This window comes from Barbus barbus, assembly GCF_936440315.1.
Source record: "Barbus barbus genome assembly, chromosome: 45".
Lineage (NCBI taxonomy): Eukaryota > Metazoa > Chordata > Actinopteri > Cypriniformes > Cyprinidae > Barbus > Barbus barbus.
Window position 1 is genome coordinate 12,125,691 of NC_136723.1, and position 26,934 is coordinate 12,152,624.

General features: G+C 35.9%; 1 protein-coding gene across 1 annotated transcript; it reads left to right on the forward strand.

Annotated features, from left to right (window-relative positions):
* The first annotated feature begins 200 nt into the window (after positions 1-200).
* LOC306864325 (periostin-like) lies at positions 201-26,347 on the forward strand. Its single transcript, XM_079408282.1, has 26 exons — positions 201-417; positions 1,277-1,375; positions 5,235-5,299; positions 5,809-5,966; positions 6,166-6,330; positions 6,886-7,032; positions 7,186-7,327; positions 11,162-11,374; positions 11,531-11,665; positions 12,641-12,789; positions 13,081-13,217; positions 13,355-13,485; positions 13,578-13,708; positions 14,861-14,963; positions 15,172-15,239; positions 15,380-15,425; positions 15,550-15,579; positions 18,945-20,030; positions 20,828-20,893; positions 21,182-21,274; positions 22,305-22,364; positions 22,448-22,507; positions 22,591-22,653; positions 25,285-25,371; positions 25,452-25,493; positions 25,713-26,347. Exons 1-26 carry the CDS (start codon positions 299-301, stop codon positions 25,763-25,765), a joined length of 3,648 nt encoding a protein of 1,215 aa, XP_079264408.1. The 5' UTR covers positions 201-298; the 3' UTR covers positions 25,766-26,347.
* Positions 26,348-26,934: the final 587 nt, after the last annotated feature.

The following is a 26,934-nucleotide window of genomic DNA, read 5'->3' on the forward strand; positions in this document are numbered from 1 at the left end:
TATATGTAATACACCTAAACATTTCCAGATGTCATACCATTGTAAGGGCCTCCGATTCTCTTCTTTCTGTCTCTGTAAATGTAAAAGGGCCTTCTTAGGCGTGCAGGGTTCTCACGGAGGGGGCGGATCCATAGGAAGCAGGTTGATTCTGTCTCTGTATTCATCTCCGTCAGTGTGTCATTGTGTGTGTTTGAGACAGAAAGAGAAGGGGAGGGCTGCTATAAAGGCCGGTTCCCTGTTGCTCGCTCCCATTCCTTCTGTTTTTTCAGTGGGTTTGATCTGCAGGGGATACTCCAATATGATACTCCTGTTTACGGCCACCTTTACCCTCCTGGCGCTGTCCTCCCTGGACCAGGTGGAGACTTCTGCGTACGACAAGATAGTCACACACAGTCGCATCAGGGCTAAGAAAGAAGGGTAAGGGTTGATTGTTTTAAGGGTTCACCTTTGCCGGCTGGGAAAAGGTGGTCAGTTTTGTTAATACTGTTAATGGCAAATGTAAAATTATATATTAAAAGTCTGGGATTTTTTTGTTGAATGCTATTTAAAACTTTAACATTAACAAAGAAAAGTTACGATACATTAAATGATTTTGCACCGTTTCTTGGACACTAATTTGTATAAAAATGAGTGAAATCATCCTGATATTTATTTATTTATTTATTTATTTTGCGGCTTTCACTCTGATTATGTAGATATGTAATATTTTTAATGAAAAATTGTATGAAAGTGCAAAATTAGATTAAAATGTATTAAATAAAAAAAGATAAAATACAAAACTGACATTTTCACAAGTCTCAAACTCCCACTGTATTTCATAATAAGTCATAATTATGTTTGTCTTATACGTAGTATAAATCTGTGCTCATTTAAGTAATATCTACATAAATAAAAGTATTTTATTGAATGAAAACTTTGCATGTATTTGAAGCTGAAGCTATATATACATATATATATATATATATATATATATATATATATTAAATATACACATATCTATTTTAAAATGTTAGAAATTATGAAATAAACATAATTTAATAATGCTGAATATTTGAATCTTTTTTATTTAATAACCATACATTTCTAAAACATAAATGGACTAAAAAGCAATTTTCACTTTGTTCAGTTAGCTATTTAAAGCAATTTGTCAGAACTTCTGTATAATCACCTGCCTAATTGAACACCCTGTGGCCTATAAGTCTGTCATCTATGCAGTTATCAAGCATCCCCAGAGGGTTTTTCATAATGCATATACTCCCTCCACTCTCTTTTCCAGGCCCAATGTGTGCGCTTTACAGCAGGTCATAGGGACCAAGAAGAAGTACTTCAGCACATGCAGGAACTGGTATAACAAATCCATCTGTGGCAAAAAGGCGTAAGTTATACATTGCTTTTCACTCTGACCATCTCTGCTTTAGCGGGGTTTCTGCCCACGGTCTTATTAGAGGTCAGGGGTCACCTGGACACAGCACCTGTAGCTCTGAAGGTGACAGTGGGTCATATTAGTGATGGATTACATTGGTTGGGCTTGTTCAGTGCTGTAGGATGTGTTCAGGGAAAGTGAATGAAGTAAAAGCATTTGAAGCTGTTTTGTACTCTTCCTTCAGATCAGTTTTGTTCTTTGTTTTGTTTTAGTAATGATTCAAGACAGTTGGATTTTTGCCAAAACAAGCTGGTCCAGAGCATAAATACTCCCTAGAGCAATATGATTTATGATACAAAAACATATTACACTTTGGAGCTCTTCTCCCAGCTTGCAGCAGGATGAAACAACAGTTGTCAGCCGAGTGCATCTTACTGTACTTGTTTATGGCAGATAGACCGCAGCTCATGTGCGCTGACTATGACATGTTTATTGTCTCTCCACTGGCTTCTCTCTCTGTTTTCTTCACAAATGCCACACTAATTTACTGCATGTTCACTGAGAGGATGATGTAAGTGTGTTTCTGGGCTCTGTGAGACTGTGATGGAGGCCTCAGGGACTGGTGACTAGTAATTGGCAGGCAACACTTTTCAGGCTCAACTCAGCCTTTCCACCGGCAGAGACCTGCTGTGTGTGAAAGAAAAGAGAAAAACCTTCGACCTCAGGAAATGTCTGTGTTGGGTTGTGCAGCTTTGTTCTGTCATTCTCTATTTTGATCTTAGGTATCTCCATATGTTCAGTTTCCATGTTTTATGAGGACATTCCATAGACGTAATAGTTTTTATACTGGACAAATTGTATTTTCTTTTCCCTTTACCCTAACACTAACCCTAAACCTACCCCTCACACAAAACTTTCTGCATTTTTATATTTTCAAAAATAAATAAATAATAATTCTGAATGATTTATAAGCTGTTTTCCTCATGGGACCAAAAACATTTATACTCCTGTGATGGAAAAGCTGAATTTTTTTGTGATTGTTCAGTGAATTCTTCAGTATCGTTCTAACATGCTGATTGAATTGTGATTGGTTATTGGTTCTCAATAATTAATAATGGATCTTATTATCTGTGTTTAAATTAGTTTTTGCTGCTTATTTTCGTGTAATCCGTGATATATTTGTTTCAAAATTTGAAATAGAACAATTTGTGATATAATACATTTCTGTCACTTTTGATGAATTTAATGCTTCCTAGCTGAATAAAAGTATTCATTTATTTTTATTCATTTTATTTTCTTACATTTTTTTCTTACCCCAATCTTTTGAATGGTAGTATGTCACGGTTTCTACATATTAAGCAGCAAAAAGGTTTTCAAATAGAAAAAAATAGATATGAATTTATAATACATTTTATATAAATCATATATGCAAAACATGTTTGATATTTTATCTAACCAATACATTCATATATTTTAGATGTGGTTTAATTGACCAGTTGTACTATTGTACAATTAACTGTCCTTTTTGTGGCCACTGTATGTTTAGGACAATTGTATGGGTGTTGTCTCAGCGTGTTTGGTTGTGTGTGTGTGTGTGTGTGTGTGTGTGTGTGTGTGTGTGTGTGCGTGTGTGTTTAATCGTGCAGCAGCATGTCCAGGAACATAAAGGATCGATTGTTCTTCATAATTGTAGTCTTCAGACATACATTGATTTTTGGGAAGAGAGAAGCCAAATAAAATATTCTCAGCTCCTATGTTTAAGCTTTAAATTATTTAATTTAAAAGCTTTAACTGTTGCCCCTAGTTTAGCCTTCTCATGAGAGACCTAGAGAATTATAAAGAATTAGTGAGTCTCCTGTAAACTTTAATCAATCTCCTGTGATATTTATGATACAGCTCAATTGTCATCCTTTTTCTCACCTGCAGTGTTGTTTTCTCCTGGATTTCTTACAACATATATGGCTGCAGCCATTCTGGTCACTGTAGGAAACATATGAAAGCAATTTTGAATGTGTCTACTGGGAGGTCAATAATAAAAGCACTAAACTCCCCTGCCTGGCGTCTCCTCCCAGTTCCCCTGACTAAACTCTGGGCAGCTGTAGGTCCGGAGCTGCCCAGCTTGCTGTTTCTCCTCTGGTCGCACTGGGGAAATTTGAGTCAGGCTTTTCTCAGGGGTCCCGCTGGCTTCCTTTTTCCTTCCTTCACCAACACTGGGAACATTGTTCAGTGTCAGGGGATGAACTCCTCCACAGCTGCAATGTCTGTGCTTCCAGACGCTATCATGATGATAAAAAAGAGAAATAGAGCAATTGAATCTGTGCAGTGTGAGGTGCGTGCTTCCAACCATATCGCTGTCTGACAAACAGCAGGCCTACATGGCATGATAATTCTCTAAGCCACAGATCTCTCACTAAAACCAGTGAGGAACGACATTAGTCATGGGAGAATTTTATTCACGCCATCTGCAAACAGCTGTTAGAATTTTTTTTTTGCTATTTTTTAGTGCATTAGAACAGCTTTTAGGCTACTAGCCAACATTCAAATTACTACTCTTAATAAATATCTAAAATGATCTTAAACGAGATTTAAATGTAAATAAAATAAAAATAGTTTATACAAATTAAAATATTTAGTATGTGAAGGAGATTTAGTTTTCTTTACCAGCCTTTTCCCACATAATACATTTTGGAAGTGTTACTGTACTTTACTTTTACATGACATTTCACTTCAACATCTCTAGACATCATTGAGATTAAATGAAGCGCAAATTGAGAAATTTTGAAAGTATCTGGCTTCTATTTTTAATGTAACTGATTTTTATTTATTTTTTTCATGAGGAAAAGCATCCAAATCTTTCTCCTCTAAAGTTTCAGGAGAGAGCTCTCCTGGGCTCAGATTTGCCAAAAGTTAAGATATTTCATTTTAAACTTATACTTGAACAAGAATTTTTAATCATTTTAAATGCCTACGACTTTCTCATTTTTATCAGATTTTACTTTCCTTAAGGGATTTAATGAGAAATATCTAAAGCAAAGTTGATACATGCATGAAATGTAACTGAGACCACCTGAGCCTGAACTTTCCTCTGAGATCAACCTGTACACTTTAATAAACTGCTGGAACACTTCAAAATTTTCCCCACTGTATGCCAGATACACTATAGAGATACCAGTTGAAATTACTGCTAAAAATAAACATCACTCATACTGTCAAAACAGCCCAGAGGCAAGTGACTTCACACGTTTCAGACCGTATACTTTCTCTGTCAGGGCTGGCTCAGGTTTGGGTTGTTGCCCTCTTATGTTGTCAAATTTTCGAGGGTTTGCAGATGAGGTAATACTGTGGAACCTTAGGTTTAGATTTACTGTCAACATTTCAAGGCAAAATTATCTGATTGTAATATATTAGGATATTTTTTGGTCATTGAAAGCGTACAGAGAGGATCTTTTGGAATCTTTTCTAATTCATTAAATTGAGTTTTCGAAGTCTTAATATAATGATGGTGAAATATGTAAATGTTTTTTTAAAGTGTACAGAATTCAATTTTTAAAAACTGAAAAAATGTTGGGGGGAAAACACTAAATCAATAACAAACCCAGATAAAAGTCCAGATGGTCGAGCAAACATGTTTTATATGAAAAAGACACATCTGAATACATTTAAAAATGAACAAGACATGCTTAAATAATTTATGACGTGAGTTTTCAGGACTTAATATGAACAAAATGTCAATTCCTTCCATTTTATATCAATGGAACAAATTTTGTAGGAATATTTTACATTCTATAGCTACCAAAGACAGTTATAATCTCAGCAACATTATTTGAATATGATGTACATCAGTTTTAATATTTTGAATCTTTCTATGCAGGATGGTCTTATATGAGTGCTGTCCGGGTTATATGAAGTTAGAAGGGAAGCATGGGTGCCCTGCAGGTCAGTATTCATTCATTTCACCAATAGAAATATATTTTCTTAAGATGTTTCTAGTCTGAGTGGTTGTTAGAGAATTGCTATATGATTATTGCAGTGTTCTGCATAGTAACTATGGATGTTTTCTAGAATATTTTTTTCCAAGCAGCACAATTTTTGAGGTGTAATCATATCTGAAGCGCACATGACAAAGGTTACATATGGTTATTTTTACTGTTAAATTGTTAAGCACCAACAGTTATCACACGTTAGGCTTCAGTTTAAAGTCATGCTTAGATTAAATGTCAAGTTATTCATTGGCTATGAGCTCAGTGAAGGAGAACATTAGCTTTTATTCTCTAAACAAAATCCAGACCCAGCTGGCTGTACTTATACATGAGGTTAATGAGCCACAGCTAGTCTTGAACGAGGATTCGAGGTTCACATCATGTGAAAGAATACTCTATACAGTACTCTATCCTGTGCATGAGACTCTTTTGTTTATTTCCTTTAAATTTTGCTCCACCACCCAGTGGCTCCTATTGACACTGTGTTCGGCACCCTGGATCTGGTGAACGCCAAGATCACCCAACGATACTCCGATCAATCCAAACTGAGGGAAGAACTCGAGGGAGCGGGATCTTACACAATGTTTGCACCCAGTGACGATGCCTGGGAAGAGTTAGATCCTGTGAGTCAAATCCCCTGATTTTACTTCATTTGAGCCGCAGTATTTGAATGCTGTAAATCAGTGGTCAAATGTGCGTGTTATTAATAAGTGAAGCATTGACTGGAACTTATTAAAAAGAAATAAATTGAGGAATATGCCGTCATGCTGTCTTTTTTTTTTTCAAAGTGCTGACATTTTAGTGTTGTTTCTCTATTTCCAGGCATGGAAAGCTGCCTTGGTGAGCAGTGGAAACACTGAGCTTTACAATGCACTCCATTATCACATGGTCAACAAGCGTCTTCTCACCAAGGACCTGAAGAATGATATGACCATAGAGTCCATGTATAACAAACAAGGCCTCTATATCAATCACTACTCAAATGGAGTATGTTTCTTTTCTCTATGCATTCATTGTGTGTATGAAACCGTGTTAGTATTTATATATTGTTGTAGTATTTATAAATGTTTTGATTTAGTTTATTTTAAGATATATTTTCAGTTTTAATTTTAGTTCATGTTTTAGTCGTTTTGTTTCGTAGTTTTTTTATTTATGTTTAGGCAAATTTATTTTTATTTCAGTTTTTGTTGTAGTAATTATATTAGTTCAGCTTTACCTTTTTTATTTTATTTTAGATTTATTAAATTCACAAAAACTATTTTTATATTAACATTTTTATAAATATTTTTAGTTTTAGTTAACAATTACAACATTGTTTGCACCTATAAAATTCTGCCATTTTTTACTCACCCTCATGTCTTTCCAAACCTGTAAGACTTTCTTTCATCTGTGGAGCGCAAAAGATATTTTGAAGAACGTTTTAACTATTTTTATGCAAACAGGTCAATAGAGTCCAAAACAACATTAAAAACTCTAAATTAATTTTTGGATGAACAATCCTCAACTACAAAGTCACTAAACTGTTTTTCAACAATTTTGCAGGTTGTCACTGTGAACTGTGCCAGGATCATTCACGGCAACCAGGTGGCGACTAATGGAGTTGTGCACGTCATTGATCGGGTCATCAGCTTCGTAAGCCAAACGATCAAGGATGTGATCGAATCCAACGATGATCTGGCTTCACTGAACGTATGTGTTATCATACCTGTGTTTTTGTAAAAAAATATGATGAAAACTCTTTGGAATCTCTCTGAACTTTTGAAAAAAAAACATTCCTCAGCAGGGGCATATGATTTCAGAGAGTGATCTTGGCAAACATTTTGTTTGTGATGTCTTTTATAGACAGTTGCTTTTAGATCGGGTCTCCAGGGTCAATTGGCAGAGCCAGGACACTACACACTTTTTGCTCCAACCAACGAGGCCTTTGACAAACTAGACAGTGATGTCCTTGAGAGACTTATGAGTGACACAACTGTACTTCAAGGTAAACAGAGCACAACCACAGAACATCATTTAGACAGTATAAAGGAAAGGATTCATGTTGAGGTGGATGGAGTCTTGATGCACTACAAAGATAGTAACAATACTGTTACTGTGGATTCATGACAGTAAACTTCAGTGCAAAATTTGGGGGTTTAAAAGATAGTTTTATTCAGCAAGGTGCATTAAACTGTTCAAAAGTGATATTAAATGCTTTTATAATGTTTCAGATTTCTATTTCAAATTTATTTTAAATGAAACCGAGAAACCTGAAAAAGTGTTTCCACAAAATATTTATTGATAACAGTCTTAAATGTTTCTTGAGCAGCAAATCAGCATATTAAAAGGATTTCTAAAGGATTATATGACACCGAAGAATGGAGTAATGATTCAGCTTTGCACTCACAGGAATAAAGCAAATTAAAAAATATATTCAAATAGAAAGCAGTAATTTAATATTGTAATAATATTTCACAATATTACTGTTTTACTGTATTTTCGATCTGATAAATGCAGCCTTGGTGTGGTTAGCATAAAAGACTTCATTCAAAAACATTCAACACCAGCCCCAAACTTTTGAACAGCAGTGTATGTGCACACAAAACATGAACATAATGAATAATCACCTTCAAAGTTTTGAAAGACTAGCAGCCTCGTTTTTTAAGTGAACTGCACAAATGCAGTCCAATCCAAGCAGTGGCACATTCTCAGACGGCAGGCAAACAGCGGATCTGGCTGCAACCACACAAACTCTGTTTTCCCCATGAAAACTAAAGAGGGTCTCATTACAAATCTAATCTGTGTGACCTTTTAGATGACTGAGATTATCATGATAGAAAAAGCATTAAAAGAAAATAATGTAGAAACCTTTATTCCAAAGCAAAGACAAGCTTTGAAGTAAACGTACAGTTCTTCTGAGGCCAATTATCTTAAGACCTCACTTATGTAAATGCTGTGTGAAAAAACTCAAATCATTAGAGCAGATCAAGCATCAGGGTTCTGGTTTAAAGGCCTACGGCACACCGACTGATTTTCTTGAGTATTTTGTCTACTTAAATTAGAGTTTTTTTCAGCATTCCTCATTTTAGGCTAGAAGGGAAAGACCACACAGATGTACAAAAGTCAGCATTACATCACTTCTGGCTCTTACAGGATCTTTGCCCCTGTCCAAATGGCTCGCTTGTCCCACTTTGCTCGCATGTGTACATGATGTTCACAGGACCCAATCAGTGGTTCTCAACCTTTTTTTATGCCAAGGCCCAACTGTCCAAGACATTAATCAAAAGCCCTCCATTTAGGCCAAGGTATTTTTGGTACTTCTGCTGTAATGACAAAACGTATTACCAAACTTTTTTGTTTACAGAAACTAGGAATATCTGCAATATCTTGCAATTTATTAAAGTGGACCTATTATGCCCCTTTTTACAAGATGTCAAATAAATCTCTGATGTCCCCAGAGCGTATATGTGAAGTGTTAGCTCAATATACCCCACAGATACATTTTTAAAGCTTGTTAAAATTGCCACTTTTAGGGTGTGAGCCAAAACGTGCTGTTTTGAGTGTGTTGCTTTAAATGCGAGTAAGCTGTTGCTCCTGGAGAAGAGGGCGGAGCTTCAAGAGCTCCAGCTCCGTATTAGCAGTGCTAGCCTTTGCAAATAAACATTCCACTATTAATACAAGCCTGTTATCTTTACAGAAAACTGCTCGGTTTCAAAGTCAGTCATCTGATTATACACTAAATTTGCGTTTATGAGTTACACAGACGGGGAGCACTGCGGGATAAAAATAACAACATAGCTGGTCTCATGATATCACTAACTTTATAAATCCCACTTCTGATTATGAGCTTGACAACTTCAAACGATCGACTCACATTGCTTTCATATGCAACTTTTAACTACCACATTTCTATTCACGATCATTCTGATAGCACTTGAAGGCAGCATCAGTGAAAACACACAGAGACAATGATAGCTTTAGCAATAAGCCTTAGAAGCTCTTTCAGAAAGGCAAACAAAAAAAGGCATTTGGAAAACAAACGCATGATACTTACTTTGTCTGGAGCTGACGTTCGTGCACAAAGCGTTGGTATTAATTCATATAGGGGACGTTACCGATTTTAAGATATTTCCTTCAAAAATTAAATTTAACCACAGTGTCCTCTGCTCAGATGGGGGGATATTATGGCGACTCGTATGTTCATTAGTGCATCCCAAAACACAACACTTGTAAAGCCTCTTTAGTGCTGACATTGTTTATAACTCCAGTAATGGCAGACTGCAGCTTCTCACTCAGGGCTGTTTATGCTAATAGAGCAGAGAGCGTCACAAATGGGCAAGACTTTTTCCCCTCGGTGACATGAACAGAGGGAGCATCTGAAACAGTTAGTTTGGAGAGACTGTTCATGATTTACTGGTTTTATAAAAACATGAGTGGGTGGATTTTTAACATTATAGGCTGGTTGTTTTCACACACTGCGGCCACACAACTGTGCTCAAACACCTAATAAAAGGGATTTTTGCATAATAGATCCCCTTTAATAATGAAATTAATTCCAGAAGTTATAAGAACTGTTTCAAGAAGGGTTCGTGCTCTTCATGTTTGAGATTGCATAAGTTTAAATTTTTTTATAATTGTTTTACTCACAAACAGCACTTCCAATAAAATATTTTACAGCTTGACAAATTTATATAGTCAGTATAGAATTTTTATTGGAAATGTATTCATTTCCATCACTTTTTCAACCTGGGGCCTCATAATATGCACAATTAAGCAACATTTCAACTGCTTTTTAATTATTATGTCAATTAAATGAATTCATTTGTATTAATTATTTACTGAAAATAATAATTATAATAATAATATTATATACGCTTGAATTTAAGATGAAGTGGAAATTTAAAAAGAGAGATGCATTTAAGAACTTTTTTGTCTCTACAGACGTTTAGGAATATTTCAGAAACTGTTGTACGTTCACATTTAGGATCATTAAATTCACATCTATATTAATAAGGGAGAAATACAATCTCAATTCAAGAGACAGTTCACCCAAAAAAGATAATTCTGTCATTAATTACTCACTCTCATGTTGTTCCAAACCCGTAAGACCTTCGTTCATCTTCAGAACACAAATTAAGATATTTTTGGTGAAATCCGAGAGCTCTCTGACCCTGCATAGTAAGCTATGCAACTGACATGTTGAAGGCCCAGAAAGGTAGTAAGGACATTGTTAAAATAGTCCATGTGACATCAGTGGTTCAACCGTAATGTTATCAAGCTATGAAAATATGTTTTGTTCGAAAAGAAAACAAAAATAACAACTTTATTCAACAATTTCATCTCTTCCATGTCAGTCTTCAACACAAGTTCACAAGAGTGCCACAAGAGTGCCACAATGCATGCCACAGCTGTCTGTTACCTAATAGCCCATGTGGGAAAGTTTAGAAGTGTAGATGAATAGGACCTGTCTTAAGAAGGTTGTTTTGATTTGGATTTTGGTTTGGCAAAGCACTTAAAGTTGTCAGACTGCACATACATGTGCAGCTTAAACAGATGCAGGAAATTGGCTAAATAAGCTCAGCTGTTGGGAAAGTGATATCACAGTTGACGTAAGAGTCTCAGCTCTCCACCACATTGCCTCCGCACAGGAAGAACTGGACGTCTGTCCCATTGGACAACATGAGCTTCTGTGTTTTTAATTCTCTCTAGTGGTCTATATCTTGATGCTTATTGGACTGTGACGATAAAGACATCTCAACAGTTCAGGTCAGTGCACTGTTTATCTTTCAATCTGTCACTTAACCTTTCTCCATTTCTCTTCATCTGTTTATTTTTCAAGCCCTTTTGAAGTACCACCTCCTGAGCTCAGTGCAGTGCTCTGAGGCCATTATGGCGGGCTCCGTCTATGGGACTCTTGAGGGCAGTAATATTGAGATTGGATGTGATGGTGAGAGCCTTACTGTCAATGGTATCAAGATGGTGCTGAAGAAGGACATTGTCACCAGCAATGGGGTCATTCATCTGATCGACCAGGTGCTCATGCCTGACTCAGGTGAGACTCTGTACCTGCCCACTGGGTTCGGCCTGACTTTATTTTTTTATATCCCCATGTCTTACATTTGTATATATTAAAATATACAAATTTATTGTCACTGATATAACATCTAAATCATTTAATATTGTGATCAGTGTGTATCTTGTCTTGCAGCCAAGCAGGTGATGGAGCTTATAGGCAAATCTCAGAGTGTCTTCAGTGACATGGTGTCTGAGCTTGGCCTGTCTGCCGCCATGCAGCCTGAAACTGAGTACACTATTCTTGCCCCACTGAATGGAGCCTTCTCTGGTGAGTTGACCTCATGATTCTATGGGCAAAATACAGGATGTTTCTGCAGAGATAACTGTGAGCGCTCACCAGGAGTCTGTTTTGCATTTTTTGTTTTTCTTTTGGAGGAGACCTGAATAAACTAATGAGAAATATTTAAAATGTTACTATGTACTTTTTTTGGGTTTGTTTGTTTTTTGTGTTTTACAAAAAATATGTGAAGAGTTCATTTGCAAAAACATTTTTAATAATTCTCAGAAATCGTGTTTTTTCCTTGTGCATTCTAATCTCAATCAAACTGCAGTTGGGTTATTTTGACTGGGTTAAAAAATAACTAAAAAAACAGCTAACTAACAAAATAAAACACAATAAAAACATGATAACATAATAAAAAAACATGATTAAAAAAAACCCGGTGTTATCTGTTTTTGCAAATAAACTTCATATGCACTGTATTTTTTATGTGTATATAATAAATTAATATATAAATAAATATCATCATAATTGTATAATTACAATAATTAATCATTAATTAATTTAAAAATATTTTATTAATTTGATGTTATTTTTAATAATATATGTTTATATATTATTATATTTATTATATTATATTTATATATAATTTCTAAAAATGTAAACAAAATTATAATGTAATAGCCTATATATATAGACATATATAGAGAGAGAGACAAACATGTATTCACTCAGGCAGGCATGCAGATAGATAGATAGATAGATAGATAGATAGATAGATAGATAGATAGATAGATAGATAGATAGATAGATAGATAGATAGATAGATAGATAGATAGATAGATAGATAGATAGATAGAAAAAAAATCATTTTTAAAGCATTTTAGCATAAGGCTGCAAGAGATGAAAAATACAATTTGTATTTACAGTTTGTAATTAATATAGGTACATTTCTAAATGCCCACAATCCAGTTAAAATGTCACAATAACTTGTCTAATAAGTGTCCTTAACCTGTCATACAGATGAGGTAATGTCCATGGATCAGCGTCTCCTGAAGATTATTCTGGAAAACCACATTGTGAAACTCAAGGTCTCTCTGAATGACCTCTACAGCGGCCAGCTTCTCGAAACCCTGGGAGGAAAACTGCTCCGAGTCTTTATTTATCGCACGGTGAAAAAGAAAGACTTATTTTCTAAGAAATAGTGAAAGATTGAGGACCTGCAAACAATTATTGTGTAAACTCCATGAGTGAAAACAAGCACTTTTTAAATGTTTACTGTGCAGGCAGTTAAATTTTATACTCTTGTTTATTTTCTTCAGTTAATAGAACTTAAAGCTGTCCTTGTCTAACTATATTAGACAAGGACAGCTTGTCTAATATAGTTAGATATTTTTCAATATTCTGCAAAGTGTCCAAGGCACAACTATCATTTCATTCTCCTTTTTATGTGTATGTTTTAGGCTGTGTGTATTGAGAACGCATGTATGGTCAGAGGCAGCAGAGAGGGCAGTAACGGAGTCCTTCATCTCATGCGATCACTGATCCAGCCATCCGAGACAACCATCTATGATTTGCTCTTGAAAGACGGACGCTTCAAGTGAGATTTTCATCATGACTTGATACAATTTCTATTATTAAGTGTTTATTGAAATATTACATAAAAATTCAGAAATATTAATTTATTTTTATTTATTACAAGCATAAATAATTCAAAGACTGGCTGAATTATTCCAGAATCTTTCTGTCTCTGATGGAGAGTGCTGGACTGAAAGATCTACTGAAGCAGGAGGGTTCGTACACACTCTTTGCTCCTGTAGATGCCGCCTTTGGTACCCTGACAAAGGAAGATATCACTCTTCTGAAAAGTAAACATTTTGTTCTCTATTTTTTTAGATGATGTCTAACTTTTGCTAGGTCTGTTTCCTCACAGTGACATTATGTCTATTCTGATATCCAGGCGACATCAACGCCCTCAGGGCGATCCTGCTCTACCACATTAGCAATGGTGTCTTTATTAATGGGGGCTTGGAGGGTGGAGTGACTAATCTTCTCAAGACCATTCAGGGCAACAACCTTCAAGTTCTCTCTGTAAGTACACTGGGATTGTTATTTTAAGATAGGATCTTTTATCGGTCAGGTTTTTAGGCACTAACCACAAACCAACCTAATCTGATTAAACACTGTAATTAGTGAAAATTTAGAAATTTCCTCAAATGTCAGCTTTATCCCAACAGTCATTATGATAAAGATGTCCCATAATTAGCTTTTCCAGTTATACGATTAATGTATAAAGGCCTTTGCACACTCCATAATAAAAATTTAGACTCTGAAATAATTACTTTTAAATCTGAGCCAATGCTAATATTTTGGTAGCACAAGAGAGGAAGGACCTGACATGCTGTTATCGCCAGACAATGCAATTAGACGCTGCACAAATTTCCTGTGTCTGTTCTCAAAACATTCCATGAACCAAGTCCAGACCATTCACGTAAATCCTATCAGGAAACGTACCAGCAGGTTAACACTGAGTATGAAGCTTGATTATAAAAAACATACATCATCTCATCCTAATTAAGGCTAAGAACATTTCTCTTTTTGTCTTTGTGTAGCTGAAGGTCTATAACATAGAGCATTTGTGTGTGTGTGTGTGTGTGTGTGTGTGTGTGTGTGTGTGTGTGTGTGTGTGTAACTGGAGCATTGCTACAGAGGTAAGGTCTTAACTTCCACACAGTTTACTGCCATCAATCAAACACAGCTCAAATCTCAGAAACGCCTCTACCCGAAACTCCTTCTAAAAGCAAGAACAATAGGTCTCCTAATGTTCAGACACTTCCTTCGCTGAAAACAGCTATCAGCACTGTAAATGTAAATGTACTTTATACACAGACATCTCACAAACAGAAGCAAAACAAGGAAATTACCTCTTAATAAGATGTCCTCCTAATAACTTATATTTGTCTGTATGTTTCAAACAGTCATCCCACTTAGGCTTTAATAAAACTTTGAGAACAACATTGTTTATTTTAAATTTATTTGTATTTATTATTTTTCTGTATTATTTTATGTCTTTATATATATATATATATATATATATATATATATATATATATGCATGTGTGTGTGTGTGTGTGTGTGTGTGTGTATGTAACAATATTATTAAAAGATAAGATCATTTGTTTAATTACTGGTAATTTACATACAAAAAAAGTCATTTAATGATTAACACCATCTTATTCTCAGGTTAACAACTCCATCCATGTAAATTCAGTGGTGGTTCCAGATTTTGATCTTATGGCATCCAATGGAGTGGTTCACGTAGTGAAGAGCATATTATATCCTCAAGGTGAATTATTAACAGCAATGAGCATGCATGTGTGAATATATGTTCAAAATGTCATATTTTGAAGGGACGTTTACCATCCAAATCAATTGCATAAATGGTCTTTATCTTCAATGTATCTGTTTTTTTCCACTCTTATGTAACTGTATAGTTCCTGAGCCATAAGATACAGTCCCTAGAGCTTAATAAATAATTTAACTGCATTTCACAGATCTGCCAGTTGGCCGTGAAGACATATTGATTCTGCTGAGGAGACTCATCAAATACATGCAGCTGAAGGTACAGCAGAACACACATCATCATATCTGAACACTGACTCGCATAATATAACAGATCCATCACCGTCCAGTACATCAACGAACAAACACACATACCAGTTTTATTAGTTTGTTCTATTTTTTGCTTCGGTTTGCGTGTAGTTTGTATCTGGATACACCTACCGTGAGATTCCACTTACATTCATCAGTAAGTTTCATTTTCATCCCTCATTTCTCTTTTTATGTTCCATATAACATAATAACATTATCAATGGCATATGGATTACATTGGGCATGCTATTTATTAATAAATATTGTGTTTTGCCTTGCAGAGAGGACTATAACCACACATATTGAGAAAGGTAGTACATTATTGCATTACTTTTTATTTATATTTTATTTTATTTTAGACCTCTAAATTCTACTTTTTTCCTCACTTACCGCTTTTCTACATCTATTAGCATTTATTCAGTTTATTTGCAACACTGAGCTCCTCAGGCAAGTCCTTCTCTGCCAGCTGATTATCCCCATCAGCACTTTTAGGTTGCCTATTTGTAAAATTGTGTATTTACTCATTATCCAATACAATAAGCCTGGACTTTTCCTCAGCTGCATTTCAAGAAAACCGATTCTTCATAGAGCCCCAGAGGAGAGCGAGCACATGTTATTCTTTTGGCTGGAATCAGCACTGGCATCTCCTCTGGCAGTCGCTGGACAGATACAGCCGATAAAGAGCCATTAGAAACAGAGAGGGAGAGGATTTTGCCTCAGACCGTGGCAGGAGACGTGTTGGGTAGGAGCGAATGTCAAAGTTCAGAATGGTAAAATTGAAATGGAATTTATGTAAATTGAAGTTATTGGAAACTTGGCTTAAAATTTATATTTGAGGACATAAAAACTGATTAAAGCTTAGGTAATAGCAGTGTTTTTGAGAGTTACGACTTAAAGCAGAGCTTTGGATCTCACACTACAGGTAGCAGGCATTCACTTACTGCATTTCATCAAATTAAACTCCCTCAATTTTGTAGAGCTAATATGTGTAATTGTCAGAGCCCAACACTGGTTCATCCAATACTTTAAATGTATAGTATAGAATATCAATATACTGACAATAGCTAAAATTGTAAATCCTTTTATGTAACTTTAAAATCATAGGTCTTGATATATCGTATCTAGAATTGCCAGAAGCTTTGCGAGGGTATGATGTAAAAGACCCAATCCCATAGCGGGATTCTTATTTATTAGTAAATGATAGACAGACTTTTTCCATGAAAGATCTTTTTAATGACAAAGTTAGTTCTAAATGAAATACAGATGAGACTAATGAAAGTCAAATCATTTGGAGTCTTTGTACGGCTGAATTTAATAAGTCGATGTTACAGTCTAACATTTGCATGTGTCATTTATTTACTGATCTGTGTGTCACGATGGTTCCAAACTGTCTTTAAAACCACTCCGAGTAGAATCAATATCATGTCAAAGTAAATGGGTCAGCAGTTCATTAAATGTTGATTGTGTCAAACGTGTATATTATGCTGTATTAAAGATTCAAAGGTCTGGGGACTTCTTTTAAAAAAAGAATTGAATGCATGTTCAGCAGGTACCGATTAAAATGACTTAAAAAAACAGTTAGTATTTCAGATAAATGCTGCTCTTTTTAACTTTCTATCTATATCAAAGAAAATCACAGTTTCCACAAAAACATTAAGCAGCATAACTGTTTTAGCATTATCAGGACCTATGAACTTAAAAATGATTTAATTGCGATTGCTTACTTCTTCGATCCCTAATTTGGTTTATTGTCTGTAATGTAGTTTTATTTTGTACAGTTATTTCTTATATGCAGTCTTTTCACACTGTTTGAATTCTATTATAAAACACAAAGTATCATTTAAGCTGAACCTGCAATCAAAAATCTCACGATCCTGATCCACAGCCAGTTCTTCCATGTGCAGCTCCATGTCTTAGCTCATCTTTGGCAGAATATACAAATTTATGTTTTATAAATCCAGCAGTAGCACGAAACGTGACCCCCGTTGTGGTGTCTAGAAAGAAAGGCCGGTCTGGTGTTCATTAACAGCCCTGACAGCGCCAATGATTATTAATGATTGGCTTAGACTTCCATTCTCATCTTTGATCATTTACTTGTGATTCATATCAGTAAAAGCAGCAAGGAGAAATGGCACAATGGATTCAAAACCATTGGAAACAAAAGTAACTTTAATGAAGTTCCTAAATGTAAGTTAGGGAGGAGCGAGCCCATCTAATCTTTCAATCAACAGCCAGAGTATATAAGTAGCTGCTTACCTTTCTCCAGTCTCAGCTGTTCCAACATCCCTCCACCTCCAAAATCTCCACCTTCATCTTAGGTACCTTGCCCTTTGTAATCATCCTATATCAAGTCCCTGGGGTGGTATATCAGAGATCGAGTTGAAGCTGCTTCATCGAGCCCCTCATCAGTGGACAGCAAGCCAAATAAGTTTACACTCAATTTCCTAAAGATTATATGGGCAAACAAACTCGTTAAATCAGCATAATAGTACCTTAAATGCAGTTGCGTACCGTGGGGTTTCAGTCAGGGCCTTCAGTAAGCAACTGTAAACTACATGCACACATCTTACACATCTTTGTTACAGCTAACGCAGCCATATGCATATAATGCACATATGCCGCACACAGGCTCTCAACAACAATGACGCTGATCAACAATTTCAACAGTAGGCTAGATTAAGGTGGGTTAAATGCAGAGTAAATTTCCCTACATGGTCAGTAAAAGTAATCCGCCAATACACGGGTCACTATGCACATTCACGTCACTCTAAAATGACGATGCGCCCAAATCAGCAAAACTGTACAAACGCTGGACATCCACACACCACACCACAGTATTATCAACACACTACGTACACCTCCATAACAATCTGCATGATACAATACTCATCAAATAATAAAGCAATCACCTGTCACTTGTAAGTAAAGTCCATAGGTCTGTCATTCCGTGTCCCTGTACTCGTATTAAAAAGTAAACACAGTCAACAAAATAACATGTGCTCGGTGCTAGCTGTTAGCCACTCGTAGCACTCAAAGTAGCAATCTTTGAAATGGCGCATAAAAACTTTGCTGGCCTTTGTTAGCGAATTCGGTTTGGGTGTAGGTCTTCCTTTCTCAGTTATTCTCTTTTGTCTGCAAAAGAACGCCTTGAAAAAGGTGTGTTTAGTAGATCGGCAACAAGATCTGGTGTAGGCGCCGATGACTGCAGCTGTCATTTTCTTTTCATTGAATTTTACTTTTGTACCTTGGAAATCCCTGACTAAAGAGACGGTCTAACACTGGAGGTAGCACTGGGCAGTAGCTAGACCCAGAGGGTGGGCTGTCATTGAACGTCAAAATTTGATTGGCTGATAATTCTGTCACTAATGCTCGTAACAAATCAGATGTGACGTCTTTCAACAAAAGGGTAGCACTATCTGTATTGCCTCAACTAAACTAATCATAGGCAATTATAATTCAATTGTGGACATTACACAAATGAAAATTATAACTAAATAATCAATAAAAACTTTCACACAATTTTATTTTTTATAGGGCCAGCAGAGAAGGCCCAGCACTGCTTAAATTACAGCGATACTTTATGCAAAGAAATAAAAATTTCATAAGTACTGAGAAGATTTTTGGAAATGTCATGGTCTTGACATGCCACCTGATGGGATCTCTACTTTTCCCTCAGGTCCCAAGGTCAAGGTGGTGATTCAAGAACCAAGCGTCACCAAAGTAACACGAGTAATCAAAGGAGAACCAATCGTAACAAAAATTACACAAGTGATTGAAGAAGATCCGAGCATCACCAAAGTTAGACGAGTGATTGGTGGAGAACCAAGCATCACTGAAGTTACACAAGTGATTGAAGAAGATCCCAACGTCACCAAAGTAACACAAGTGATTGAAGAAGATCCAAGCATCACCAAAGTTAGACGAGTGATTGAAGAAGATCCGAGCATCACCAAAGTTAGACGAGTGATTGGCGGAGAACCAAGCATCACTGAGGTTACACAAGTGATTGAAGAAGATCCCAACGTCACCAAAGTAACACGAGTGATTGAAGAAGATCCGAGCATCACCAAAGTTAGACGAGTGATTGAAGAAGATCCGAGCATCACCAAAGTTAGACGAGTGATTGGCGGAGAACCAAGCATCACTGAAGTTACACAAGTGATTGAAGAAGATCCCAACGTCACCAAAGTAACACGAGTGATTGAAGAAGATCCAAGCATCACCAAAGTTAGACGAGTGATTGAAAAAGATCCGAGCATCACCAAAGTTAGACGAGTGATTGGCGGAGAACCAAGCATCACTGAAGTTACACAAGTGATTGAAGAAGATCCCAACGTCACCAAAGTAACACGAGTGATTGAAGAAGATCCAAGCATCACCAAAGTTAGACGAGTGATTGAAAAAGATCCGAGCATCACCAAAGTTAGACGAGTGATTGGCGGAGAACCAAGCATCACTGAAGTTACACAAGTGATTGAAGAAGATCCCAACGTCACCAAAGTAACACGAGTGATTGAAGAAGATCCGAGCATCACCAAAGTTAGACGAGTGATTGAAGAAGATCCGAGCATCACCAAAGTTAGACGAGTGATTGAAGAAGATCCGAGCATCACCAAAGTTAGACGAGTGATTGAAGAAGATCCAAACATCACCAAAGTTAGACGAGTGATTGAAGGAGATCCAAAGGTCACCAAAATTACACGAGTGACTAACGGAGATCCAAGCGTCATCGTAATTAAAGGAGTGGTCGGAGGAGAATCAGGTATCATCAAAATTAGACAAGTTGATGAAGGAAAGCCGTCCATTACAAAGGTCCCAAGGCTCATTTAAAGTATCTCCAAACTTCATTAGTTTAAAGGAAAAGTTCACTCAGATATGAAAATCATTGCAACAGATTTGGAGAAATTTTGCATTAGATCTCTTGCTCAACAATGAATCTTCTACATGTACATGGGTGACTCAAAACAGTTTCACAAAAAAAATACACAAGTAATCCACATTACTCCAGTCCATTGATTCACAGCTTGTAAAAAGCTGCATATTTGTAACAAATTCATCATTAAGTCTCTATACATAATATTGCTTTCTTGTCTGAATCAGGAGATAAATATGCACAGAAATATCCACCATTTGCAAGTGATAACAGTCCAAGACTGTTGACTGTTGAACCAGTTAAACTGGTTGATTTTGACATGAGAGGACAACAGAGGATGGACTTTTTCACTGGAGGAGTATTACCTGTATATAGCGTTATTATGGATCATGGACTGTTTTTTAGACAGAAGTGATGGAAGTTAAAACTTCTTAATGATGGATTAGTTTTTTTTTAAATCACGCACCTTTCACTTCACAATACATTAAATGATGGACTGGAGTCATGTGGATTACTTGTGCATTATTGTGATGTTTATATCAGCTGTCTGAACTCTCATTCTGACGGCACCCATTCACTGCAGACGAAGGATTGTTTTTTTTAACTGTTGGATTAACTATTCCTAATGTTAATTTTAAAATAGCAAACCTTTTGTTCATTTTTTGTTTTTTGCCTTTTTTGCTCAGCTCACAGTGCCTCATCTGATGGTGAAATTGACGCTGAGGGAGAAATCAAGAGAATCAGGGGCGAAGGTCATTAATTTTATTATTTAGTTGTGTAGTTATATGTTGTATAGTACATCATTACGTACATTCTTTTTTAGAGTTAAATCTTTTTTCAAACATTTGAAAACTTATTCTTGTGCAGTAAAAACTGGATTAGAAAGAGACACTCAGCATTTTCAAGTCTGTTCTCAAAAGAAAATAGACAAGTTACCAATACTTTAACAGTTTAGTTTGTTTCAGAATGGCTGTAAACAAAGTAGTTTTTTATATTCTTTCTGATAAAACATTAAAACATTGTGTGTCCATGTGTTGTAGATGTAACCAAGGTGCAGACGTTTCAGAGTGGTGACGTACGCATCCTCCGGGAGGAAGATATCCAACAAATCACTGATGCGATCACTCAGGGAGGTTAGTCCAAGAGACTTTTGTATGAGTTATAGTTGACATATTGATAATAAATGGCTATATTTAAGCCTCAGTGTTGCTGAAATGATAAAAGTTGCTCTTTCTCTGACATTAACTGCATTGTAGACTCTTTTTAGTTTTATTTTAATCTAATTTATATATTAGTAAAGTATTTTTTAAATTTTTAATTAATTTTTATTTAGTTTAAGTTTTCAGTGATTTTGTTATTTTAGTTTAGCTTTTCTAATTTAAGTTTCATCTAATTCATTTGTAATTTATTTTATTTAAGCTTTATTTCAGTTAATAAAAACATTTTCAATTGGATACAATTTGTTTATATATATATATAATTGTATATAAAGGGTGATCAAACTCATTGACACTGAATCGGTGAGCCATTTAAACTTGAACCAAGAGACTGTTCTTAAATCTTCCCCTTTAGCACATTTTTTTCAGATATGTCTTTCTCTACTGCCAAAAACTTTTACCCATAATCCTTGGCATATGCAATAATCATGTTCTTTCCCGTATTGTTTTTTTATTTTTTTATTCTACTGACTCAAACATTAATGTGATTTATGATTTTGAAGGGCTTTGGGATCTGTAAGACTCTTTTGTAGCTTCCTAAAGAGCTTGACATTTGTATTGAGAGCAGCTGTGAACCTAGTGATTCGTCCTCGTTTAGTATTGTTTAATGTTTGTTTGTCTGTCTAATTTTATGCCCATGGATTACAATCTCTAGTTACGTAACAGAATAAAGATCCGTTGGTTTTCCCATGGCTCATACAAATGGCTCTACTCCAGATGTTCTTGATTTAACTCCATACTCTATGGTTTTGATTCATTCTTGGCAAGATCGCACTTATGATTCAGCTAAATGAAAGAATCTGTTTTAGAACCTCTAAGCAGTACAGCTAAAGTAAGATTAAAGCTTTCATTATTGACTATTACTCACTGATTTGGCTCATGTTTAGTTTGACTTTCACCCAGAGGTTTGTTCATCCATTGTTCTCATGTATCCTTGTTCTCAAAGGTGGACCAGGGATCACTACTATAACTAAAGTAATCAAGCCAGGCGAACAGGTTGTTGAAAGTAAGGCCTAATAAATCAAATGATGATATGATGCGAGTTAAGTTTTGCTCAGATGTGTCACTGACTTCTGTTTTTGCTTGAAGATGAACCAGGGCTCACCACGTTTACTAGAGTAATTAAGAAAGACCCTCAGATCATTAAAGGTAAGACACAATACATCAAACAGTGGTAAGATGCAGTTTAAATTTTCAAACCAAATCAAATATTCATCTTTTTGTATTCAAAGGTGCACCAAATGGGGAAACCACTGTTACCAGAGTAGTTCAACCAGAACTGCAGATAATTGAAGGTAAGAAATTATTTTACACTGATATTTAGATTTTAGTTTAATTTTAGTGTTTAATGTTTATGTCTTGCTTTATGAAATTTATGCTCAAAATGATTGTTTTTTTGTTTTTTTTGAGCGTGTGTTCTATTCTAAAACAATGCTGGGCTAAAAACAACCAAACCTGGGTTATTTGGCAACCCAGCGCTGGGTAATGTCAGGGTTTGGGGTGAAGGGATGAGGCGAGAACGCAATGGTGCAGGAGATGGGCTTTTATTAACAAAATAAAATAAAAACAGCAGGAGATTATAAAGGGATAAGGAGGGTAATGAGGTATAAACAGGTGGGGAAAATTAACCAATAATCAGGAAACAAGATGGGTGGGGTCAAGACAATTGGCATGAGAGCACGTGGCACACAGAAAACTAAGACAAAAGCCATGTGCTCACACAAAACAAAAACACAAGCACATGGCCAGTAAAACAAAAATTCACCAGCCATGTGCAAAACAGGACACGAACACGCAGCTAATGAGAATGCTCATAAGCCACGTGTTCACACAAGACATGTCAACATGAAAGCACGCAGCCAATGAAAAGCACAAGCTGCATGCCACACGGCACAAGCCATAACATGAATGCATGCAGCAGATAAAAACATGAACAGCGTGCAACACAAAACACAACACACGTGGACAAAAGAGTGCGTGGGAAACGAACACCACGCTCCAACACGAAACAAGGCACTCACACTCGAAGCCGCACGCTCACATAAAAACAGAACATGACGGGAGTGTCAGGGCTCTGTCACAAAACCATGAATAACACTAGACCGAAGTGACAGAACCCTGACAGGTAAATACTGGAAAGAACACATGCAGGGTTATTTTGACCCAGCTGATTGGGTTAATGTTTTTACCCAACATGCTGGGTTGTTTTATTTAAGTCAACTATTGTTTAAACATTATATGCCTTAAAATGGGCTGGAAATAAACACACACACACACACACACACACACAGAATTACTAGAGGCAACAGCAATAAACAAAAGATGAACATTTAAGCAAGAACACATGGACAAAAGACAAATTTAATTTATTTGGGTGAATACAGCATAGTTTGCAATAATAGCCTACATACATTTAAACTAGTTCAACATGCATTTTTGAAATAAAAAAATTAACATTTAAAAGTAACATTTTAATTTACGGAGTGTCTATTTACACTAAGTGCAAATAGCCCAACTTGTTGGCAAAGGCTATTTACACTAACTCCGCCCACTAACGTGTGATTGGATTAGCCAACACTAAAAATAGACGCTAATTCAGCATCAGTTTCAGTGGCTTAGATGGTATAATGCATGCTTTTTGATGCGATTGACCCAAGTTCGAGTCCGCCTTTTGCCAAACTTTTTTCTCCCTTTTCAAATCTCATATCGCGTCAGAAAGGCATTTATTTTCAAATAAAAATGAAAGAAATAATCAAAAAGTTGAAAATAAAAGTATCAGGTAGGGTTAGGGTAGGTGTAGGGAGGGCTTTATTGTCCCAATAAGGTGGCATCCATTTAATAATTTGAATTAAAATGATAATTTATACTCAATACATTATTATTGCGTACTGTTTTATAATGTACTACAATACTGAGGTACAGATAATTGCCACTATTTGCAATAAGTAGTATAAAGAGCAGAAAATCTAGCTATTTTAACATAGTGTAAATGGAATCTATAACGATTTGCACTGTGTAAATAGCATATCGTTAAAAAATACTGCTATTTTCACTTGGTGTAAATAGAATCCATTGCTATTTGCACTTAGTGCAAATAGTCACTGCCTTTAATTCAACCGTTCTCTGTAATCACTTTATTTTATGTTACCGAGATAGTGCTAATTATTCTTTTAGGACCAGTGTGTTGCCAAAATCTGAGCCGGTGAAGGGTTGCTGATCGAGGGAGGAACTGTTAACTTCGGACCGTGGCCTCATGTTTCACTCGTAGCTGAAAGATGCCGTGACTGACTCCAAAACTTACCGATAAACAAACAGTACTGACATTAGAGAACATGTTTTAACATGAAATGAAATTAAAGTCAATATTATAACGAATAAAATTCATTTATGTTATGCAAGGCAAAGGCGTTTCCTTCATGCGAAACGTTCTCTGCTGACGCAGCTGACTGACATCTTGTCCTTGTGTTGCGTAAAATAATATAATTTACAGGACAGTAAAGACTTTATAAATGAAATAAAATGTATACAAACCTTTATTTCACTGAAGACATGCCCCAAATCGATGGGGGCGCTGAGAGCCGCTCTCTTCTGTAGGATGCAAAAAGCCCTGACTGTAACTCAGCAGCAGGGTTGCTTCTTCAGAGAGAGACTCAACCCAGAGGTCAGGTAGAAAAAATAGCTCAGCTTTAAAAAAGACCCAGCAACTTAGTTACAGAAAAACTACCCAGCACCTGGGTAAAAAAAATGTTTATTAAAAATAACCCAATAAAATGACCCAACAAGCTGAACCCAGCATTTAGTGCAGTAGCCTAACTGGCTTCAGTTACATTAATTATAATTATAAAAATCTTAATATCTGATTTAATATTATATATAATATGCATACATGATGAATTATTATTATTCATTTATTTTTATTCTTTTAGGACCAGATTTTTCAAAGATTGTATCTTTCAAGGATAGTCCAGTCCTCCTTGAAACAGAATCAGAGCGAATCACCAGAATCATCAAGGGTTAGTGCTTTTACAACTGTGTGAATAATATGAAGACAGATCTAATGCCCAAAGTTTAATTGAATTATTTTTCTTTTTAGAGGGCCGTTCTAAAAAACGAGCTGCCATCAGACAACCACAAGGTATGTGTTTCAGCTCATTAACATCTGTTGTGTTCATTAAGTCTTTTTTTTGTGCTATATTTATATCCATTAAGACACTTACAGTACACATTTTAGCATCTTTTTTGTTCTAATACCCAATTTTACCATAATCGATACCTTCATAATACAAAGAGGAGAATGAACCATAAACGTCTACAACAGCTTTGCTTACATGTGTGTTTGTGGACTATCACGCAGGATCAAGGCGGAGAGTGAGAGTGGTCAGGCATCGTTACAGACCCAGACAGTGAGATGAATGAGGCTCTCTCTACCTGAAGATCCAGCTAAAGTGAAAGACATTGTTGTAGAACAGTGTGTTTGTCCTGCAAATACACTGTTACTTCAAACCGCATTGAATGTTTACACATTAAAAACCAATGCAGTAATATCTTGGATCTGTGTGGCACACACCCCACTTCAACTCAGATAAGGGGTACTTGAAATGGTGGTGGTTATAAAGAGAGACATTGGTCATTTTTGTTTGTTTGTTTTTTAAGCTGTTTATATTGTTTCTTTGAATATACTGTATGAGCCTGTCATTGAGCTTGTCGTGCACATGATATTTTGTGGTGCTTGCATTCAGAGACATGAATGCATTTTATCTGTAAGGATCAGCAAAGCTTTGGCTGTTGAGTTTACTTTAAATTATGCCGCTTATAACTTTCCATCTGTTTCTAATTTTCTGTTCATTTTTTATGAATTTGTTCACATCTACATTTTTTTATTTCTTCTTTTTTTAAATAAGACTTTTTAATCCGAAATTCAAATCATCACATTGAAATAAGCCTCAACGGAGTTAAAAAAATAAAATAAAATATTTTCTGTTTATAGCAACTCTACTTGTGATTTTACTGTTTATCTCCAAAAAACTGTGACCTGTCTGTTCTTTTTTTAATCTGTGGTGCAGCTATTTCAGTTGATGAATCGTATAAATACTGAACAACAGTATGAAATGTCCTGGGACATTGCACTTTGACTTTTAGGCTCATCATTAGCAATCACTCTCATCATATACTTCATGAATATGATGGCAGTGACTGCTAATGATGAGCTTAATGATAATAGGCATCACCAGCCATTTGTATCCAAGTACAGTCACTTTTGAAGTGACTGATTCTCAGTCTCCACACACTCTGCTGTCAATTTGCTATTCATCTTGACTTCTAGACATCTTGACTTGAATCCCATTATGTTCTTGTTTCCAGATGAATAGCATGTCAGAAGTGACATGAAATTTAACTCTAGCAGTGTAGAGTTAAAGAAACACATATGTTGACATATGGGATTATGTAGCAGCATGCATGCCTTTACATAAAGATAAGTCTTTATGTCTGAAAAAATAAAGCTTTGCTCCTTAATATAGACAATCTGAAGCCCCAGACTTCACTGGGAGGATAAACTTGTCAAGGATGGCAAGTTG

Bases quoted from the DNA above. Each gene is read 5' to 3' on its own strand.
- LOC306864325 (XM_079408282.1), top strand. From the start codon at position 299: ATGATACTCCTGTTTACGGCCACCTTTACCCTCCTGGCGCTGTCCTCC. The intron at 15,580-18,944 runs GTAGTACATTAT...CTTTTCCCTCAG, and splicing joins AACCACACATATTGAGAAAG to GTCCCAAGGTCAAGGTGGTG. The intron at 21,275-22,304 runs GTTAGTCCAAGA...TTGTTCTCAAAG, and splicing joins TGATGCGATCACTCAGGGAG to GTGGACCAGGGATCACTACT.